Source organism: Pomacea canaliculata, linkage group LG7 (genome assembly GCF_003073045.1).
Source record: "Pomacea canaliculata isolate SZHN2017 linkage group LG7, ASM307304v1, whole genome shotgun sequence".
Classification (NCBI taxonomy): domain Eukaryota; kingdom Metazoa; phylum Mollusca; class Gastropoda; order Architaenioglossa; family Ampullariidae; genus Pomacea; species Pomacea canaliculata.
The window spans coordinates 3,160,800-3,182,240 of NC_037596.1; the positions used below are offsets into that span (position 1 = coordinate 3,160,800).

The 21,441-nt window shown below is 40.2% G+C and overlaps 1 protein-coding gene across 3 annotated transcripts; it reads left to right on the forward strand.

Moving 5' to 3' along the window:
• Positions 1–1,030: 1,030 nt before the first annotated feature.
• On the forward strand, positions 1,031–18,199 carry LOC112567877 (kelch-like protein 24). 3 transcript variants are annotated; one of them, XM_025244745.1, is made up of 9 exons: positions 1,031–1,298; positions 7,987–8,746; positions 9,699–10,612; positions 11,368–11,713; positions 15,662–15,749; positions 16,280–16,351; positions 16,730–16,764; positions 16,980–17,053; positions 17,309–18,199. In XM_025244745.1, exons 1-9 carry the CDS (start codon positions 1,290–1,292, stop codon positions 17,387–17,389), a joined length of 2,379 nt encoding a protein of 792 aa, XP_025100530.1. In that variant the 5' UTR covers positions 1,031–1,289; the 3' UTR covers positions 17,390–18,199. The 3 variants fall into 3 exon arrangements, with proteins under 3 accessions (XP_025100530.1, XP_025100528.1, XP_025100529.1); XM_025244743.1 differs by having other exon boundaries at positions 1,032–1,298; positions 16,724–16,764; XM_025244744.1 differs by having other exon boundaries at positions 1,032–1,298; positions 11,371–11,713; positions 16,724–16,764.
• Positions 18,200–21,441: the final 3,242 nt, after the last annotated feature.

Here is a 21,441-nt window from a genome sequence, read left to right on the forward strand (position 1 = left end):
CTGATGCAAACACTTTCTTTTGCTTTTTACTCTGCATCCGACGTCAAGCCGACCAATCAGACGCACCCTGTCACAGCCAGTAGCAAGCGACCAATCGCCGGCCTTTGACAGCCTGAATGCACCTCACCTAAGATCGTCAGATCTTCACACCTTCCCCCACCTAAAGCTTACAGTCACCTGTTGACAGTTTAACAATGGTGGTGGGAGGGGAGGGTGAGGGTAAAAAAAAAAAAAAATGTGCGAAATAACTGGCTGTCGTAAAAACAGGATTTTCTGACAAACGAACAAAATCTTGACCATGCCAAGTTGCTTTTACTGTTCTGTAGCATCGAGATGTTGCTCGGCAATCATATGAATCGTTGTAGGAATTCGGAGCAACTGTGTGTGTGTTTGTTTTAATCTGATAAATCCATATCAATAGAAAAACATTCAGACAAAAAGCTGCGATCACAATTGCACGTTCACTCCACTGCGTGTATATATTACCCGTACTTTTAATATATATTTCTCGGCGAAATAGTTGTACACACAGTCATCACTGCGCTTTGCCGAGCTTCTGGAACTAAATTCCTCAATATCGTTGAACGAAATATTGGGAACACATTGCCTATTTCGACAGGACACAGAGGAGGTGTACGACGTTTGTCTCTCAGCTGTGTTCATGATGTCAACAGGAAGTATTACAGACGGAAATTTTCTGCGCATGTCTTTTCGCGCACCTGAGATCGTCAAGGGCCAGCGCTTTTGATTAAAACCTTGGCGTCGAGGGCGCCGCATATGCCCCATGCCTCGGGGCTAAGAATGAGCCTGATTGTAATCGTAAATATATATAATATGCTTACAAGTTACAATTCGATTGAACAAGGCTCCCTTCACAGCTGCGGGCTCGGGTACAATACACCCTCCTTTCCCCAGGCTTGCACCCACCTATTTACAGGCGCTTAAAAAAAAAATCACCGACGTCAGTGGAGAGCTGCGTGTTGATTGAATGAAACGGATTTTGACGTAATACGTGATTCACGCGCGGGTACGCGAGATTTAGCAACAACTTGTTATCAGGTGCAAATACTCGACCTTAAAATTAGGTAAAGGACAGTTGTTCTTCAGGCTTGGAAATATATAGTATATTTATATTGTCTATACCTGAATCAGCGTATATAGCTTGATCATTAGGAATCGCTTACCTTTAGGAGAAACCCCAAGTTTTATAAGTGATTTGATAAAAGACTGTTCTCAACTCGACAGAAAACGAACGATTTGATAAAAGACTGTTCTCAACTCGACAGAAAATGGCGCAGGTAAGCAGTATACTTCCTACACATATATGTTAGCATGCATATATAGTAGTAATGTACGTAGTACTAGAAGTTGGGACTATAGCTATCATGATATAAGCCTCGTGGATTATTTAATGCCCCCTCTTAAGTCACTCGATTAAAACAGCTTTAAGTGGGGGCGATCATTTTTCCCCAAGGCCCCACAGTGAAAGTCAATGGCCGCTTGACAATACGCACGCAGAGAACGTTTCTACAATGGCAAATAAACGTGATTTTTCTCTTTAAACAATCTTTAAAATTAAATATTTTGTTATCATTTTATTGTGAACTCGAATTTTGACTTTTTATTTTTACTTATTATTATTATATGCAGAGACTTGGCTGATCGGGCACTCATTTAGCTTGAAGCACCTATACTACCACGGTGGGGTCAAAATTAACTTTGTTATAGAATAACGGATTACGTCATAGGTCGGTCGCTACTATTTGAACAGAGGAGAGTAAAGGTCGGCTTGTGTCGATCGATTTTTCAGAGGGGAGTATAGGGAGTCGGGTATGGCCGCTGTGTGCCGTTAATAAACTGCCTTCAATAAATCGCGCGATAGGAATATGGAATATTTTTAGTTCTTTTGCATAAGACTATATAATAGTGTCGGGTGTGGTGCAGAAGATAGCGGGTGACAGAAGTGAGCCGATAACGGAAGTCGAGTCTTTTTTTTTTTTTTTTTTTTTTTTTTTTTGATAGCTCCGTATACAGCAGTGCATGGTTCTTAACCTTGTTTGAGGTACCGAACCCACAAGTTTCATATGCACATTCACCGAACCCTTCTTTAGTGTCATCACGAATTGCGGGTGTGTCTTGACCTCCGTGGCGGATCGATGCTCAGCCCAACCCCTGAGACCGACTCACCGAACCCCTAGGGTTCGATCGAACCCCGGTTAAGAACCACTGGCATACAGTTACGCCATTTTCGTCATGGTCGTCGCACGTTGCAATATAAGAAAGCTGTGCCAAAAAGGTTTTAAATGTGCTCTGTAAATCCACATTATTATTAATTTATAGTCATGCTATGTTTATTGTAACTTTTCGTACTTGCGTATCGATATTAATTGTTCGAACAACGTAGGGTTCTTTTGGTAATATTTGGCATGCTTGTTTCATTGGTGGTCGACTCGTCTTTTGGGCTTGGGACGATTTTTTACTTTTCGTTCTTGGGATGGAATGGACCTATAGCTGGGACGATTTGACTTCTGGGGGTGAAATGACCGGTCCCCGGGGTGACCCTTTGGCACAAGTGTTGTCATTCATGTGGAAAAATGACAAGGTTTGTCGAAATTGCTCTATATTCATCAGTTCTGAAGCAAATGGAGTATTTAATACGACATTTGTAGACCAATAATTTACAACCCTTGGTTTCTTTACAATTCCCATATATGAATGAGAAGTGCAAGGAAGTGAGAAATTTCCTTCACTGTGGCAGGTTTCCAAACTGCCATGTAGGACCTGGAATTGGAAGAAATGGCAGCACCGGAATTTCTTGCATCTTCAATAATCCTTTAACCACATTTGTTTGTTTCTTTGTTTAAAAAAAGGTTATCAATGAAGAGCCGCAAAATATCAACCCGCTTATATTCTTCATGGGGCGGCAGTTTGAGAGGCCCTTGCAAACCGAGTGTTGCCTTGAGTGTGAGAAGTGCTGGATATTCTTATAAATGTGTGCACCACTCATTTAGATAATCCCCTTCACATGCAACAGGAATCTCCTCCACTTGCAGCAATGTAGGGGACCTCCATCTGGTTCTATGTGCTACTGCTCTTGGGGCTGTCTCAACAAATGAGACTTTTTTTTTGTTTTACTTATAGAAATAGGCGACAAAAATTGAACATCCTTGGTAACACTGTCTTACGCAGCGGGCATTCATAACAACACTCTACGAAACGACTCCTATAAGTTATAGTGATTGGCCAAAGCAGGCAGACTACATTTGACGGACAGGCAGATTAGTTCCACGACAGATTGGCGATAACTCAGAAAGACATTGGTACACAGATATTTCAGTCTATAACAGTACTTTGAAACTCTTGACGAAATAACCAAAAATATCCAAAGGCGATTTCATCAAGACAGTTTATATTTACCGAGACAGATCAGAAAGTTACTTATTAAGGCAGCATTATGCAAAAGGAGGGACATTCCTATAAATTAATATCGCTAGTATCTATGACACTGGCTTTACCACACTGAAGTTACCGCTCTCATTTCTGCCAAGTGCCATCACTCTGAACCCAGGCAAAACCATGGTTCAGACAATCGTCAGATATCGAGCTATTTTATCTGAATTAGTAGCCTCAGAGACCGCAAGAAAAATGCTGAGTGAGATCAATAAGCTCTTGAAACCGCATTTTGCTATCCCAGTTACCAATGCAAGAACAGAACACAGTTGTTCTGCCTCAAAACTAAAAAAAATCTGAAACGTTTCATGGCACAGGCGCGTTTGAATAACTTCCTCATTATACACGTTTAAGTGGGTTGATCTGCGAAATCAGGAAGGAATTGCTATGGAGTTCATTAACAGAAATCAAAGAACATGCAGTTTTTTGGGGCACACTGACTTGAAAACTTGGATGATATGATTATAAAGTTTATCTTATTCTGAATATTACATCAGTCTTGTGATTTTCATAATGTTCGAGCGTGAACGTCATTCACTGTGAGCCCACCCCCCTCCTCCCAAAGCTGAGCATCTTCCTGATAGTGGAGTCAGTACACAAGTCTATCCGACTAAGACATATCTTTACATATTTAAAGTAATTTAGTAGAACGTCTTTGTACTCTTTTGACTAATATGAATTGTTTCCTTAAGCTCGGACTCACATTGCTATATTCCAAATGTAGGGGCACAAGTGCTTTGTTCAATTTTTAGAAACATTTGTCAGTCCAAATAATTAAAAGCACCACTTAATTTGCCTAACTTACCACTCTTTAACTATGTCCTTCAAAAGACAATAAAAATTAACCCTATAGTCCTTCTCCTTATAACATGATTTTATTACTTGCACCTGGGGTGGCCTTAGGCATGTGCAAACTGTGCACCTGTACAGGGCTGTCGAATCCCAGGGTCCGCCACGCCAATATATATATATTGAATATAAAACAGAAAGAAAATAACAACACAGCTAAAGGCAATGTGGCCAAAAAAATTGTTTCTTTTTAATTAGTACGCTGTATTTACTAATGTTGCTAGAGTTGGAGCAGTAAGCTATATGTAGTACAGTCAAATCTCCCTACTATGCCACCTACCGGGACCGAGCAAAAGTGGCATAGTAGCGAGGGTTCGTGAAAACGGCTTTATTTGTTCAAGTTACCCGTCAGTCCAAAGCAGGGGTGGGCAATTAATTTTCCCAAGGGGGCGCATGAGAAATTGGGATGGTTTTAGAGGGCCGGACTAATATAGTTAACTCAGTTTTACCCAATACTGTATATATAGTATATATACTGGCGGGCGGGCCGGTCAGAGACAGGAGGCCTTTGCCCAGGTCTGTCCAAAGCTCTCAAGAATCGTCGGCTTCGCTAGCTGTCTCCTCTCATTCTCCCCCTCACCTCTTCATCCTCCACCCTCCCAACCACATCCGCGCACCTGCATCCTGTCGCTAGTCGACCCCCTCCCGCTCTCCCTCTGTCACGTGGCTGTCACCCGGCCAGCGACCACCCCACCCCCCCACATTGCCAGCCTCCACCCTCCCTGTGTGCGTGCTAGGTTCCATCCGCACTAACTGCCATGTCCCACACTACCATACAGTATAATAATCGAGCACTGCGCGGAATTTCACAACTTGTGTCTTTTAACAGTCACAAAAAAGTGGCATAGTAGCGAGAGTCTGGGGTGGCATAGTAAATTTTTTTTTTACATTGAATTTATAGTCGGGACCGAGCAAAAGTGGCATAATACCGAGAGTGGCATAGTAGCGGGGTGGCATAGTAGGGAGATTTGACTGTATTAGACCGTTCTGTCGTAATGAGAATATCATTGGCTGCCACTTGGTTTTATTGACATTGGCGAGCGAAGGGGCCATTTAATTCTCTTCCCAGGGCCGCCACGAACCTAGAGTCGCTCCTGCTTGCGCTTTGTCTCCCATTTTTATTGTGTATGTGAATATCAATTATTTTGACCTACATGCATAACCCCCCTTTTGCTATATTGAAAATAATTTCCATATTTCCCGCCATTCCTGCAATTTATGGATATCACTTTGCTGGTGTAAACAATCACTCAGAATATATAATACAAGATAAGATATTATTTATCTAAGCAATTCGGTATGGATACAGCTATCAGTAAGTTTAATGAGTCTTTTAAAAATCAGCCAATGTGTGTAAAAGGTCCTTATAACTAGTAAAGAAAACATCAATCGTGGTTTGATAGGGTGTGAAAGGAAAGAAGTGTGTCAGGGTTTTCAGACATTCAGACATTGATTTCTCATCAATCATATGCTGATGACACGCAGCTGTACTGCTCCGCTCCACCGGCTGTCTCACTCTGGTACCAGCACCATATAGAAGTCTGTATTAATGAAGTCAAAGACTGGATGGTGTCAAACAAACTTAAACTCAAGGATGATAAAACAGAAGCCATCCTATGCTCGAGAAGAAGAAATCCATCTTCACTCGTTTGTCCCGTGTGCGGACGTTTTGCCGACGGACGTTTCTCCGCCGGACGTTTCGGAGCCGGACGTTTTGTCGACTGGACGTTTCTCCGCTGGACGTTTCGGAGTCGGACGTTTTGCCGACTGGCTTTTCGCCGCCGGACGTTTCGCCGCATTATGTGAGAGAGAGAGAGAGAGAGCTTACTTACTTCTCAAAGAATGAAAGTAACTACTAGATTACACAATAATTCTTTATTTCAAACAAATTTTACACACAGACTTCACAGACAGTTCACTTTGATTGTCACAGATTATGCGCAACAGCTTTGAGAAAAAACATTGATACAATGGCGAGAGAAATGTGTGAGCTAACGGTTCACATGAGGAGGGATAGTGAGAGAGAGTTCACTGATACATTGATACAATGGCGAGAGAAATGTGTGAGCTAAGGGGCGTCCCACACTTGACTTCGGCTAAAGGTCCCGCGTGAAATGCCGAAATGAAGTGCCCCGCGCCCAAACGTCCGGCGGCGAAAAGCCGGTCGGCAAAACGTCCGACTCCGAAACGTCCAGCGGCGAAACGTCCAGTCGACAAAACGTCCGGCTCCGAAACGTCCGGCGGCGAAACGTCCGTCGACGAAAAGTCCGTGTACCCGTTTGTCCACCAAGTCACATCAAGGTGGGAGAAACCAACATCACCTTTGCGTCCTCCGTCAGGAATCTGGGATTCATTGTCACTGCAGACATGACTCTTGCTAAACAAATTACAGCTGTTTGTCAGTCTGCCTATTGTGATAAACAAGTTACAGGAGGTTTTGTGGAGGTTTTGATAACCAAGTTACAGCTGTCCAGGCCTGACGAGAGGGGGGGACAGGGGGGTCTGGTGTACCCGGGCCCGTGGCTTTCAAGGGGGCCCGGCCTTGGTCAGTGGATTTTTTTTTTCTTCTTCTCCTTTACATTATATACTGGGAAAATAATTTACGATTACAAGTACAAGGGGCCCGGAGAGGTCTGTCCCAGGGCCCGGGCTGGCTCTCGGCGGCCCTGCAGCTGTCTGTCAGTCTGCCTATTATGAACTACACAAGATCAGCGGCATCCTCTGTCACATTCTGTCTACGCGCACTACCAACACTCATGTCTGCGTTTGTTTTATCGAAACTTGATTACTACAACTCCTTGCTTGCTGGCTGCCCTGTATACCTTCTTCACAAACTCCAGAAAGTACAGAACTCTGCTGCACGTCTGGTGCGTAGAGCTAGGAAACGGGAGCACGCTACCCTCTCCTTTGTTTTCTATACTGGCTTCCCATCCTTTCTGGCATCCAGTCCAAACTGTCCAAGCTGTGTTTTAATTTCTTTGCTGGCACCTGCCCTGATTATTTCTCTGAACTGCTCTTCCCTTACATCTCAGCTAGACAACTCCACTCCTCGTCTGATGATCGTCTCCTTACTCTTCCTGTCACCAGAACAACAACATATATCCACAGGATTTTTAGTTATTGTTCAGCCAAACAATGAAACTTTCTTCGTTTCCATGTCCGCCACCTACCCACTATTGAATCATTTAAACGTGCACTGAAAACGCACCTCTTCCGTAAACATTACTCCTAACAACCTTTCCCATAATGCTAGTCCTTTTTCACACCCTTACTTTTGCAATAACGTGTTACTCAGCTCTTTTTCTTGTTATTTGGTTCCTCTTTGTGTTTTCTGTATTCGATTTTATTCTTCGTTTAGTACGGTTGGTTATTGTTTTATAGTTCATTTGTTATTTGTTTGTTTTCCTGCCCCTCGTATGCTGTCCTTGTTTCGTTCTTCTTCTTAAGTGCTAAAAGCATGCTTTACAAATTTTGCATTTGTTTATTATTATAATTATATTATTTCCAGTACCAAAAAATGTAAATGTACGACAAAGTTAAGAGCCATGTAATATTGTCAGTCTGGCGCAAAATCATTTAGCCTACGAAAAAAAGAACACTATAATAAAAATAAAACGAACTATATAATGATCAGTAACTTTACATTGATTCATGCTTTTTTTCTTGTTTCTTGGTTGTTTTCCTCAGAGTGCTGAACCTGTCACACAAAAGGAAGATAAAATCAAAGTTATGCTTCAGAGAACATTGTCCAAGGAATTAACTACCCTGTTAACAGAGGAGTCGCTAGTAGATCTTGTGGTTATCGTGGAAGGCCAAAGGTTTCCATGCCATGGTGTAGTGTTAGCATCCTTCTCTGGCTACTTCAGGTCTATGCTAATATCCCAATGGAAAGAGAGAACCAGCAGGGAAGTTACTCTGGATAGTGGCAATGTAACAAAAGAAGTTTTTCAGCAGATTTTGGATATTATTTATAAACAACAATTCCCACTTTCTTTTGAAAATGCCAAGGAAATCCTTAAGTCAGTCTGCTACTTGCAAATAGAATGCATTGAAGAAATCTGTGTCCAGTTTTTGAGTGAAAATATGATGCCTGAAACTTGCTTAGGACTCTGGGAGTTTGCAGATCAACTTGCACTGGAAGAATTAGCTCACTTAACATTCAGAGAAGCAGTGAAAAACTTTACAAATGTAATAAAACACCAAGAATTTCTGAAAATTTCCAAGACCAAGCTTCTGAAACTAGCAGCCACACTCTCTACAGATTTGAAGATGAACATGTACCTCTGCGGAGGCATTTTGAAGTGGATGACTGAAGACTGGGATCATAAAAAGCAATATCTGGAAGAGCTTTTACATTTTGTCAATTTTCCGTTGCTGCCCCCTCGTGCACTGAATGATCTCCGAAGAAACACATCTTTTCCTTGGCACAATGACCATAAACTGAAAGGTATGCATAAGAAAAAAGCTTAGTGACAAATGTAAAAATTATAGAAATGTTGGTGAAAGAAATCTCATTTCATGTATGATTATAGCTTGCAGGAAAACCATACAAAAGATACAAGTAAAAGAAATTCAAGTCTAAAAAGCAGAATTATTAAGCTGCTATTATTTACATCTTGAATTTATTACACTGAAAATTACAGTATTTATTTCAGGTGAAAAAAGCCTCTTTTCTTCATTATTTTTTTGTCTCTCACTTTGATCTTTTTAGGGTAGTAACGTTTGACCATCAGCTGGCTGTTGAGACTTCTAACTTCCTGTGTTCTAATGGGTTTGATTAGTTCTATCTAGATTCTAGAGCAAGAAATTCCATTAGTAGTAAGTCAATATACTGTTTTATGACACTAGAGCTTGTAATATCATTTATATCATCTAAGTGAGTATAAATAAAACACATATAGAAACTGTGCTGGTCTGCCAGGAGTGGTTGGTGGGATGGACTTGAGAGATGTTCTTGCTGACAAAGCTTGCCACCTAGGTCTGTACTGAATGTTGGCAAGCATGGTTTTGGTAGTTCATTACATTCTGTCTACCATCTAGTATGTTTTGTTGTCCTCTTCAGCATTGCCCACTCCCTAAAGAGTGCTGTGCCTGCTCACATCAGATAAACTTATGCCACTTTACTTTTAGTAGAATGGCTTCTTAGTACCCCATCAGTGGGTGACCATGTACAGTTTACTATATTAATTGGTTTCCTATCCATTTTACACATAGGTGAGATGGCTTTAATATGACCCTTGCAAACAACTGAAATGTATTTTCTAAAATCTTCACGATTGAGAGGACCTTGACACAAACAGCTGTGTTAAGATCAGGTGTTGATTTGTTATGGGGATGGTGGTGGTAGAGAAGAAGAAAATCAACGAATAAAAATCTTAACTTTGTCATTTATTCAACAGAACTCATTTGTGAGGCTGTCACCTATCATCTGGAAGGAAATGTCCCTGGAGATGATAAAGTTAAGCAAGATATCCTGTCTCGTCAGTGTAATGTCTCTGAAAACTCAGATCTTTTCAGGGGTGTCCTGATACTGGGTGGCAGTTCTGATGATGGAGAATTTTTTGAGACTTTGAAGGCTTTCTCAATCCCAGATTCAGATCAAACCGATTATGACATTCACACATTGAGCTCTGTTCCCTGGACAAGGGGAAATGCTGGTCTTGCTGCTTGCGTCTGGAGGAATGATGTCTATGTCAGTGGAGGATCTGACAAACCTACTAGTTTTGTAGTGTACCGCCCTGGTACTGGAAAATGGGAGACGCTGGCTGATTTGCCACATAGTCGTCAAAATCATATCATGGCAGCAGTAAATTCAAAATTTTTTATTTTGGGTGGAGCAGATCCAGCTTCAGATAAAGCATTGCACAATCCATGTCCTGAGATTCTACTCTATGAGCTCCAAACCAAATCATGGAGCACCTTTGGCCATTTGAAGGTTCCAGTTCAGCATGCAGCATCAGCTGTGCTTGGTCATATGGTCTACATCTTTGGTGGGAAAGATGGTGAGGATAAATCCATAGCTGATGTGCAGTGTCTGAACACTCTCAGTGGTGAAGTCTATATATGTGGTCATCTCCCATCCCCAACATTTGGAAATCAAGCTGTAAGTGATGGAGGAACTGTCTTTGTGGTGACATCTGAAGGGGATGTCCTTGAGATGATTGAAAATTATGCACTCACTGATGAAATAGAGCAACACATCGTGAAAGATAATAGCTGTATGGACAAAGAGCCTGGGCAAGCCAATTTAGGCTGCTGTGTACCAGAAGGAAGTTTTGTGGATGGTCCTGGTGTGGCATCTGTATGTGATCAGGTACGAAGTGCAAAATTTAATTCTGTAGAAAGACATTTCATTGACCTAATGAATAAAAATATATTTTATTTTACTGTGGTTATCAGAAGCTATTGTGCACATTAATATGCTTCTAATACCCAGCATCTCAAATAAGTTTTCAATTATCATTATTCAGAAAACTGTCTTAATCTGCAGTTTCGATTGTGTTTTCTTGCTTTATGATATGTTAATGGATTTGTGTCTGCAAAAGAGGGAGAAGAAAATTTGTCCTCATTTGTAAAGCATACTATTTATATTTATGCCTTCCATAAATCCTCTATTGTTGATGTTATTTCTGTTGCCATTAATATTATTATCTTTATCGTTGTGATAGAGGCTGGCATTTAAGCCAGCCGAATGTTAGCAGTAGCACTGTTTGGCACATGGATTTGTTTTGATCAAGGGGGGAGACACACTGGTACAGTGAGAAGAAGGAAGTTGCACCCAATGTCCTGGTAGCTGCATCCCCATATAGACATGAATATGTGCATGCAGATAGTTCAAAGGAGATGCCGCCGATGATGCTACATATACTATGAGCAGAAAATCAGACTCTTAAGGAGGATGAAAAATTAACTTTCTACTTTTAACAATAACAGGCTGCGTTAGGAAAAAGTTTCAAAGGAAAACAATATGCTAATGATGTTTGGACAACAACCTTGTGCTTTCATTAATGCATGAACTTTATAATTTTCATTTGCATTTGTAATAACAACATAATAATTTCTCATCAGCAGACTAAGCTTGATGGCACATCAGAGGTTGCGGCACCTGATGAGATGACTGATGTGACTTCAGATATATCAGACATCATGGAGTCAGAAAAGGAAAAGAAGACTTTATTGGCAATTAGCTTCAAGTGGATTTGCCAGCACAACCCGACACAAAACTTCGGCATTTTTTGCGACAATGATATTTATATGTGGGGAGGCTGTAATAACAAAGGGAATTTGCTGAATACCATGAGATCTGTAAGTTTATCATCCAGGAAGACAATGATACGGCATACAATTCTTCCCTGTGGAATGACACACTTTGCTGCTTTTATTGTGAACATCCCTAAAGTGTTTGTTGCTAAAGGTAAAAATTCAAAATATTGGTATAGTTATGTGGAGGGTAGTGCTGTTTTCCTTCTAAAATACCACAAGCTTTTGAAACACTATGAAACTTAGATCATGCCCCTTTGCCTAAATGGCTAGAGGGTGAATTCTCGTCTTCACTTTTCATGTTGGCCCATTGATTTTCGTGAAGTTTCAAGTCTAATGTTCATCAGTTTATCTGTTACAATATTTATTACATTCCTGAATCGATTTCTGTGTTTGCGCCATTTTTCACATGTTCCTGTGCCATTTTATTTCTACTGTCACATCTGCGCCATCTTGCCATTCCTTAGATTTTAGATCTGCGCATGGGCAGTGTCAACTTCAAACTCTGATTATGTTCCTACTGCTGTTATATTTTCTCTCTCAACATCAGTACTCAACTCTGAGTTTTTGTGCATAGATTTATTTACAAATATAAATCTCGCCATCAGTTCAGTTTGCCTATCTTGGTCATGATCATGCTGCGCATTACAAGTGCACAGATTAAATTATTGTTCAGTCGTGAAAATTGTTAAAAATTGCTGTTAGTTTCATGATGAAGGATAAAATTGAAAATATCAAGCTTAACCACGAAACTAAATCTTGGTAGTTTGCCCTTAATTTGGCTTTAAGTAGATTAATTATACCCGAGATGTGTATAGTGTTTTTTCGTTTGTGAGATTTTCTGAAAGTATATGGAGGGTTTGTGTCAACTAGTTTTATGTTGAACTCATTTTGTAGACAAGAGCTCTGCAGTAATGGCTCAAGCAGGTGACAGGCCCAGCCACTCTTTCCCCATTTGCGATTGCAAAGGGATCAAAAACATTTCATCCACAGGCATTATCCCTATCAAATGCTTACAGAGTGGACAATTTTTGGTCCAGTGCAGCACTCAGAAGGTTTTTGAAACCCTTTGTTGATGGGATGGTGAACAACAAATTATGTGCCATCATTCACTTTCTTTCTGACTGCCTACCTCCATGACCTCCTGTGTAACGGGAGGAGGTAGTTCTCAGTCTATTAAAGTTAGGACACAGCACCTATACCATGCAGTTGCACTTTTTACAAGGTGAACACCCGCCAGGTTAAGTAATTATTCTTGGTGTTTGGAAATTTTTACAGTGCATATTCTAATAAATTGTCTTGGTTCCAGCGTATATGCTAGCAGTTTTTTTAAACAGTAGATTCTTTGTTTTACCTGTTTAGATCCATCCCACTGACAGCTATTTTTTTCATTTTTAAAGAGGATAAGGGTTTACCATAGGATTGAAGCTTTTTTAATGTCCTATTTGATTTTAGTTTCAGTTTCTGGTTTGTTGGTGGCTTTTTAGTCCACAGCACCCAATTTTTACATACTATCTATCTATTCCTCTTCGTGCATCAGGTTGCACATAACGCCTCAACCAGAATCCGCCACTGATGTCGATCGGCTGAAACCCGCTCTAGGTGACCCCATGTCCAGCATTTTCCTTTCATCCCACTTTCCACTGTTCTTCTCCAAGTTTCCTTTGGGCGGCCTCGCTTTCTTCGGCCGTCTGGAGTCCATCGTAGGGCGACTGTGGAGAGGTCTGCTGTCTGTTGGCGGAGCACATGTCCAATCCACCGCCAATGCCTTCGTTGAACCTGCGTGGTGATGGACTCGGTTTCAGTTCTTCGGTGGAGTTCTTCGTTGGTGATGGTATTTGGTCAAAAGATGTTAAGTAGGCGCCTGAGTCATCTGTTTTGGAAGACATCAAGTCTGCTACTGATGGTTTTGGTCATCATCTATGATTCTCATCCGTAAAAGAGGGTGCTGATCACATTTGACTTGAAGATTCTCAGCTTGATCTTCTGACTGATGTTTTTTGCCCTCCATGTGCTCCTGAGTGACTGAAGATTTCAGTCAGCATGAGAGCTGTCACATTCACATCTGCTTTCAACATCTCTGCTGTTATTCCATCTGCCCCTGGTGCTTTGCCACTCTTCATTGTCATGATTGCTGCTGTCACTTCTTCCAGGCTTGGCGGGTCTGTGCAGATGTCAAGGTCTATTGCTGGCTGGATGTCTGCAAGCTGAGGGGGTCTGGTCTGTTCAGAACTGACTCAAAATGCTCCCTCCAGCGCTGTAGTTTTCCTGCGTCTCCTTCGATAACATTACCATTTATGTCTTTCACTGTTCTGAAACCCGTTGTTTAGCTGTTTGTTTATCTTGTACAGTGTCTTCAGGTCATTTTTTCTTGCTGCTATTTCTGCTTCATCTGCCAGTTTCTCTATGTAGTCTATTTTGTCGGTTTTTGTCATCCTCTTTACCTCTTTGTTTAGTTTTGTATATCTTTGTGTTGTTCCTTCAGGCGCTCAGATCTAGTGCTGTTGATTTTTTGTTTGGCTAACGTTCTCTTGTCTATCTTCTTCCTCGTCTCTTCACTGATCCACTGTTCTTTCTTTTTCCGTTGGAAGCCCTGTATTTTCTCTCCTGTTTCCCGTAAGACTCGATTGAAGTCGTCTAAGGTCATCTCTTGTTGGTCTCCTAGTGTATGGAACCTGTTTCTTACTTCCATAGCAAAGGCCCGTTTGGTGGCTGGATTTTTCAGTTTGCCGGAGTCCACTCTCTGCTGACGTGCCTGTTTTCCTTGCGATTGACGTAACTTCAGAGAAACTGTGGCTATCACAAGAGTGTGGTCACTGGCAACGTCTGCTCCTCTGTAGGCTCTGACATCTTGAAGTGAGATTCCATCTTCGGTTGATGATGACATGGTCTATCTGGTTCTTTGTGATCCCATCTGGTGATGTCCACGTTGCCTTGTGGATGTCTTTGTGCTGGAAGAGTGTGCCTCCAATCAGTAGGTTGTTTTCTTCACAAACGTCTGCCAGTCTCTCTCCGTTCTCATTGATGGTTCCAATTCCATGCTTGCCCATGACATGCTCCCTGCAGGTGTTGTCACTTTCCACCTTGGCATTGAGGTCGTTGCATGATGAGCAACATATCGTGGGCTCGAACGCTCTCCGAGGCTGCCTGGAGCTGAGCGTAAAAAGCATCCTTGTCTTCTGCCTCGGGGTCTTCTGTTGGTGCATAGCAAGCTAGCACTGTCAGCTTGGTGTACTTTGAATGGAATCTTGCTCTCAAAAGCCTGCATGGGTCCATAAGGCTTCCATTCCAGCAGTACCTTTTCAGTTTTCTTGTTGAGGAGTAGTGCTACTCCTTCAGAGTGCTGACCGTCTGATCTTCCTGAGAACAAGATGGTATGTCCTGACGCTAGTCTCCTCTTTCCCGTGCCTGTCCATCTGACCTCACTGACTCCCAGGATGTCCAAGTTGTAGTTGTCAAACTCCTTGACTAGTTGGAGCATCCTGCCAGTCTGGTACAAGGTCTGGACGTTCCAGCACCCCACCCTCAACTTTTGCCTCGGCTTCAGTAAATCCAACGTCGGGGCGCCAGCTCCCTCTCGGGTTTGGCTGTCGTCCGTCATAAGTCCAGTCTCCTGCTGTGCTTTGCCATCCGCGACGAATTCTCTGGTATTAGTTTCGGTAACAGTTTTTTTTTTACATGGTGGGGTTGTTAGCCCTACCACAACCTATTTTACCTCTAGGTGAGGTGTCCACCTTATAGTCGCCTCTTTCGACATGCTTAGGTGGATGGCAGGGACCCTAATCTTACAATGCTCGCTAGGCAAGCGTACCCCGTGGTCCCACAGGGGGATTTTTACATACTACCTACTGTTTTATAATTTTGTTCCTTATGTTGACTTTTATTGTGAAAGGTGTTAGAATTTAACCTAGGGTTTTTGTCCAAACCTTTTTATGTGACATTAGCTTTTTCCACCATGATTAGCTTTAGTTGCTGGCATGGCATAAAATACAAACAGTTCTGAGCAGCTTCCTACCTTTTCTTTTACATTTATTTGGCATCTAGCAGAAAAATCATTAAAAGTAACCTGTAATTTTTGTAATATTTTGTTTGTTTCTTACAGACAAATGTCTACAGAGTGTGTTTCTGTTCATTTTCAACCCAGAAAAACTTCCAACTAGCAAAAAGAGAAAAGTAAAAAATGTTGACTGGTAAGAGAATCTTTTTTTGCAGCCATTTTATCATTGTGAATACTCCACAGACAGATGGAAAGACCATAGTAATGCAATCTGTGAAGTATTTAAAGAAAAGATGAGATTTGAGGTGGGGTGGTTTGTTTTTTTTAATTTCCTTGTGCATGGGGTATGCTTATAATATCCAAGACATGGAATTCCAAATCGCGAGTCCAAATACTTTGAAAGATTGCTTGCAAGAGGTGGAGATGGAGAACTTTGGTGGGGTTTTTTTTGGAGGGGGGGCCGGGGGGGGGGAGGTTGTGGTAGAAGCATCCTGTGATCTCAGCATCTGTGATGGCTTATATATGTGGATAAGATCAGATAGTCAGAAAAACTTCCACACACCATTACATTTTTTTTCCCTTAACTGACATGTTATCTCCATTGGATGACTTCTATTCCTCACAGTTCTGAGCAGGTAATCATGATCTTTAAAGTAGTGAAAGCATTTTATTCACATAATGAGATGAAAGTTATTTTACAGTTTTTATTTTGTCACTGAACAGGAGCCTGCATCTTTCAACAAATGCTGATGATGGTTGCCTTTATGCTAAACTTGAGTATCCATCCAGACAGAGGTATTATGACAAACTAAATCCCTACAGAAAAAAAGTTGGTGTTGAACAAGCCTACAGAATCTGAAAGACTTTTTGATCTATTGTAGAAATATTTTTTGATCATCAAATTGGATGAAATATAGATTGCATAAGTTTTAAAAAGACAGAAAGCAAAATTTTGTGTTGAAAGATCAGATCAGATTAAAGTTTTATGTCAGTTTTTTTTTAATTGTAATCAACATATAGTTTTTAATACTGATGGTAAAAGCAGTTAAAATATTTGTATTTAAGGAACAGTTAAGATTGCTGTGATTAATAGTGCAGGAATTGCCATATGTAAAGTTATGCAGGATATATTGTGTCAAGTATAATCATGCAGTTTTGCTTCAATAGTTTCAGCTGTAAGGTTTCATGCCGGCTGATCACAAATGCCTGTAAGTGAAATACTTCATTGTCTTGTGTGTGTAAATTACAATGTAAATGTGCAAATGGCTGAGCTAGGGAAAACATAAAAACAAATCAAAGGTAATAATGGTAACAGTCTTTCATGACATAATGAGGTTAACTGAAGTTTAAAACAAACCCTCAACACACGCCATCGCAAACCAGTATTGATATTTCTTTACCCAGTGGGTTTTTCTTTTTTCAGTGTTAAGAGCAACTGACTACACCTTCACTTTGAACAATTATAAATCCAACAAATTAAAGATAATTTCTATGGAGGTAAGTTTCTGCATCTTTACTCTGTAGACAAGAGAAACAAAGACGAGGAAGCCCTAGCAGAATATATAATTATTTCTTACACTGTATTTAAGATGGCAAGATAGAGAGATAAAATTCACAAGGGCGTGCTTTTGAGGTGCTGAGCGGAAAATAGTGTCAGTATTTCATATCTTCCTTATTTCTCAGTCTCTCTTTCACACACACATACACATATGTATATACATGAAAATGTATGAAGACTTTGTTTTTGTCCAGGACTTAAGAGCTGCTGATGGCCCATATCTTGAGGACGGATTAGCAGCACTGGAAGTTTTTTTTTCTTTTATCACAGATTAGCATATTAGATTTCATTTTGCTGTGGTATCGATCACATTTGATATTTTTCCAAGTCTCTTGCTTTTTTAAATTCCTATAACTGAAAATGTCAGTATTTATGTAAAGGGACTTGTAGTAACAACCCACATTTTTTTTAAAAATGTAACCTTGTTTCAGTGTAAGGATTTATAGTACAAGCTTTCATTGTAGACAGGGTCTAGAATTACACAATTGCAATAGTTCTATGGTATGATGCTTTGCAGTTCTGTCAATGCTGGAAGTCTTGCCTAAGCTTTTGGGAATAGACCTTTTTGCATTTGCTTTTGTTCATGATGATTTTTCCATTTATCAAATTTCTTCTCTTCACCCTTTCTGAATTTCACCATGCATTTCGAGAAGGAAGAAAACAATTTGAAAATAAATTTAGAGTACTGTTTACTGACAGTTCTGGCTAAATTTAGAGTAGATGTGTCTAATACTGCACTTTTCGAAGAAGACACACTGCACATGACCTGCTGTGTCCATTATGTAAAATATACGGAGAACATGAAGTTCACTTTGTTCTTTGTTGTAAAACCCTACAGCATCTCAGAGTAAGGTTCATACAAAGAAAATGGCATAGTAATCCAAACAGTGTTAAAATGAGTTTGTTATTGGCTTCAACAAGTGAAAAAATTGTAAAGAATTTGGTATTATATATCTTTTCTATACAGTGGAACCTCGGTTAACGAACTTAATCCGTTCTGGAAAGCTGTTCGTTATCCGAAATGTTCGTTATCCGAAACAATTTTTTCCATAAGAAATAAAGGAAATAGATTTAATTGGTTCCCAGCCCCTGTTGACCCTCTAATATTTGAAAGTTACAGGCTATATAGATATTTGTTTTAATGAGAACAGTTATAATGCAATATAAATGGAGTTAAATAAACATAAAAACATTAACGAAAGCATTTAAACATCAGAAAACTTGCCGTTTTGACGGCATGGGTGGAAGCAGGTGTGGGGAGGAAGGGGTGGAATGACTGCTTTGATTCCCCTCCATGAGCACACGTGACATTATAAACTCGGGGGAGACTTCCCTTTTCTTTAGCTTTGAGGTTAAAGGAAAAATCTTGTCCAGTGTCTGTTCCTTCTGCCTTTTTTGTAAAACTCTTGGGTAATATGACATCACATATCCGACAGACGCATGCCACCTTCATACTTTGAAATCATTTCCTTTTTCAATTCATTTGTTGGCCGCTTCTTTGTCATTACCTCACTACTATTGCTCTTAATCTTCTTTGGAGCCATGATTGAGGATTATCTTATTAAAATAAAGCACACAAATTACTAAATAAGAAGGATGTGCACAGATAAGGAATGACTGATCGTAACTGTGTCTCGAGTGCGAATGATGACATGCTGGTCGGTCTCGTGTGGTTCACGTGGCTGTTCGTTATCCGAAATTTTGTTCGCTATCCGAGACAAACTTTTAACGAAATTTTTGTTCGTTAACCGAAATATTCGCTATCCGAGGCGTTCGCTAACCGAGGTTCCACTGTACTTTTGAATGTGATATTGTATTATTATTGTTGTTTGCTCCCTTTTCTAAGGGGAAATGGCCCTCGAATGAATAAACAATCAAAAACCAAGTATTTCCATGCTGCTTTGTCAACTGTTTGACATTCATGCTTCATTTTCTTCTGGACTGTCCACTATTATCTTGGCTCACTCCTGAAATTATTCAGCTCAACCTGCACACCAGTAAGCTGAGGGTCATTGGCACTCTACAAAATTCCCTATTCATGGAAAAAATTTCAGCTGCTAGATCCAGTGCTATTTGCCTCATCTCTGCGTTGAAGAGGAAATATTTTCAGACAGTCCTGAATCTACTACTTCTAAAGAACAGTATTCATTCTTGAATGATCTTGAGCAACCATCTCCACTTCCAACCATCATTGGGAAGATTTACTATCTGTTTTCCTCAGAATTAAAACTGCCCTTACAGACACCTTAGAAAAGGTGCAGCTTATTTCCAATGTCCACTTGATCTGAGTGAACAACACCCCATTCCTGAGAAAGAAATGTACCTGACCACTGTGAACAGAAAAAAGACCTTTTTCAGATCATTTTTCACAGACCCATCTTTAGGTGAGGACAGTGCCCATCTTCTCTCCCTTGCTGCCTTATCTTCCCAACGTTCATTGGAGTGAAGTACCCATTCCCGGCAGCTGGGTTAACTGAGGAAGTGAGCTGTACTGCATAGGTATTAAACTTTCAGTTTGGACACCAGTGCTCTAACCACTCGGCTATCCCTTTTCCTAAAGTTGTGTGCTATGGGTCTTATCTTCACTCGGATTTGGGGAAATAGTATACTGTACCAAAATCAATCAAATTGTCAGAAAGGCTTTCAGCATTTTGTCCATTCCAGAACATGTACTAGCAGGAGAATTCGTTTTGTTAAGTTCCGGTAAATGTTATGCTGTTGCCTATATGTAAAAGTAATAGGCACTTGATATTATTTGTATCCTCTACAGTCCAGCTGCTCGGTAAATCTTTTCTGATAATTGGAACTCTGAATGCCTGTTCTACAGTTCTCATGGTCTTTTGGATGAACAGTGGTCACTCGTTCAGCACATTTTAACCCTCAACATCTTTACACATACTGCATTCATTACCTAATATCAAAAATAACATCTCAAGTGAACTAGGGCATGGATCAATCTGTGACAGATAATGTCAGCAATGTGACACGAGCACCATGTGAATCATCTTCCCCCACTGGCACAACAAAAAAACCTAAGTTTATCTTTGGGGAAAACCTTCAAGTCTACCTACTGCCAGTAAAACCCATGAAAGACTGCTGGATAAATATTTTCTTTTTTGTTCATTAGTATCTGGTTGTCATCTAACAACTTTACTCACCTTATCCCAAGAGGGTAGGCCTACCAGTAGCTTATTACATTGTAGCGTACACAGTTCGTACTAGTGAGCAATGAGCTCACATTGATCTTCAGGTAAAAAAAAAAAAAAAAAATCAAAATCAGCATCCACAGTTCTATAAATGTACAGGAAATTACATCACCTTATAGTGCACACTTTCAAGAATGTTTCAGTGGATGCTCATTGAAAACGCAATTTGATCAAATTAACCAGAAAAATACCCAATTAGTACGAGTTCAACATCCAAGACCCCTAATGTGAATACACTGCTCTCCAGTGCAATGGGTTTTTCTTTTGTAAACTAGACATCTAATTATCTGATTAATCGTCTTCTAAAGGGATTTATTAAAGAGTCTTTCATGTGGCAGTAGTTCTTATGCCCAAAAGAAATCAGAATCGTAGTATTTTTATCAACATATAATGGAAAAATTTCTCCTCTAGTGTCTGTGTGTATATATATCTATATAAATTGGCTCAATGCTCAATGATGGGTATGATTTGCAAAAACCCTGCAGTCTTACTCTCCAAATCGATTTACTTCATTTCTGTGCTGTATGTAAACAAACAAACAAACAAACAAACAAACAAAGAAAAACCCTGAATGATGGATAATGTACATTTTAAACATTTTCTGGGCTCACAACAAGCACCAGGTAAAATGTAAAAAATTTTAGGAAATTCAGTGGTAAAGCCTTGATCAATGGAACAGCCAGGAAAGAGGTGAGGGAAGGAAGTCGGTCCAAATCATACAATTATATTCCCAAGCAGAATGTACTTATCATCCATATAGTAAAAATTATACACTGGCCAATTTAGGGCTGTACCTTTTATTGGAAACCTTCAAGATAAGATTGGAAAATAGTGAAGATATTATTGGGTGTATGAACCTCAGTGTAAGGTGACAACATGAAAATATTCTTCTGTTGTACATCACATTGGATAAATCATTTGAGCTAATCTTTTTGTTTATATGTACTAAAAATGTGGAATATGGTCATCCTACAAGATAGCATGCTGAAATCATTACAAATGCTGTAGTACTGATGCTAGGAGAAAATTAAGACAGTAATAAACCAGAAATGAGGTACCAAGCTATATACTATTTGTCATACAAGGTAGTAAGTCCATAGTTCAGACATTCTAGGTAACTT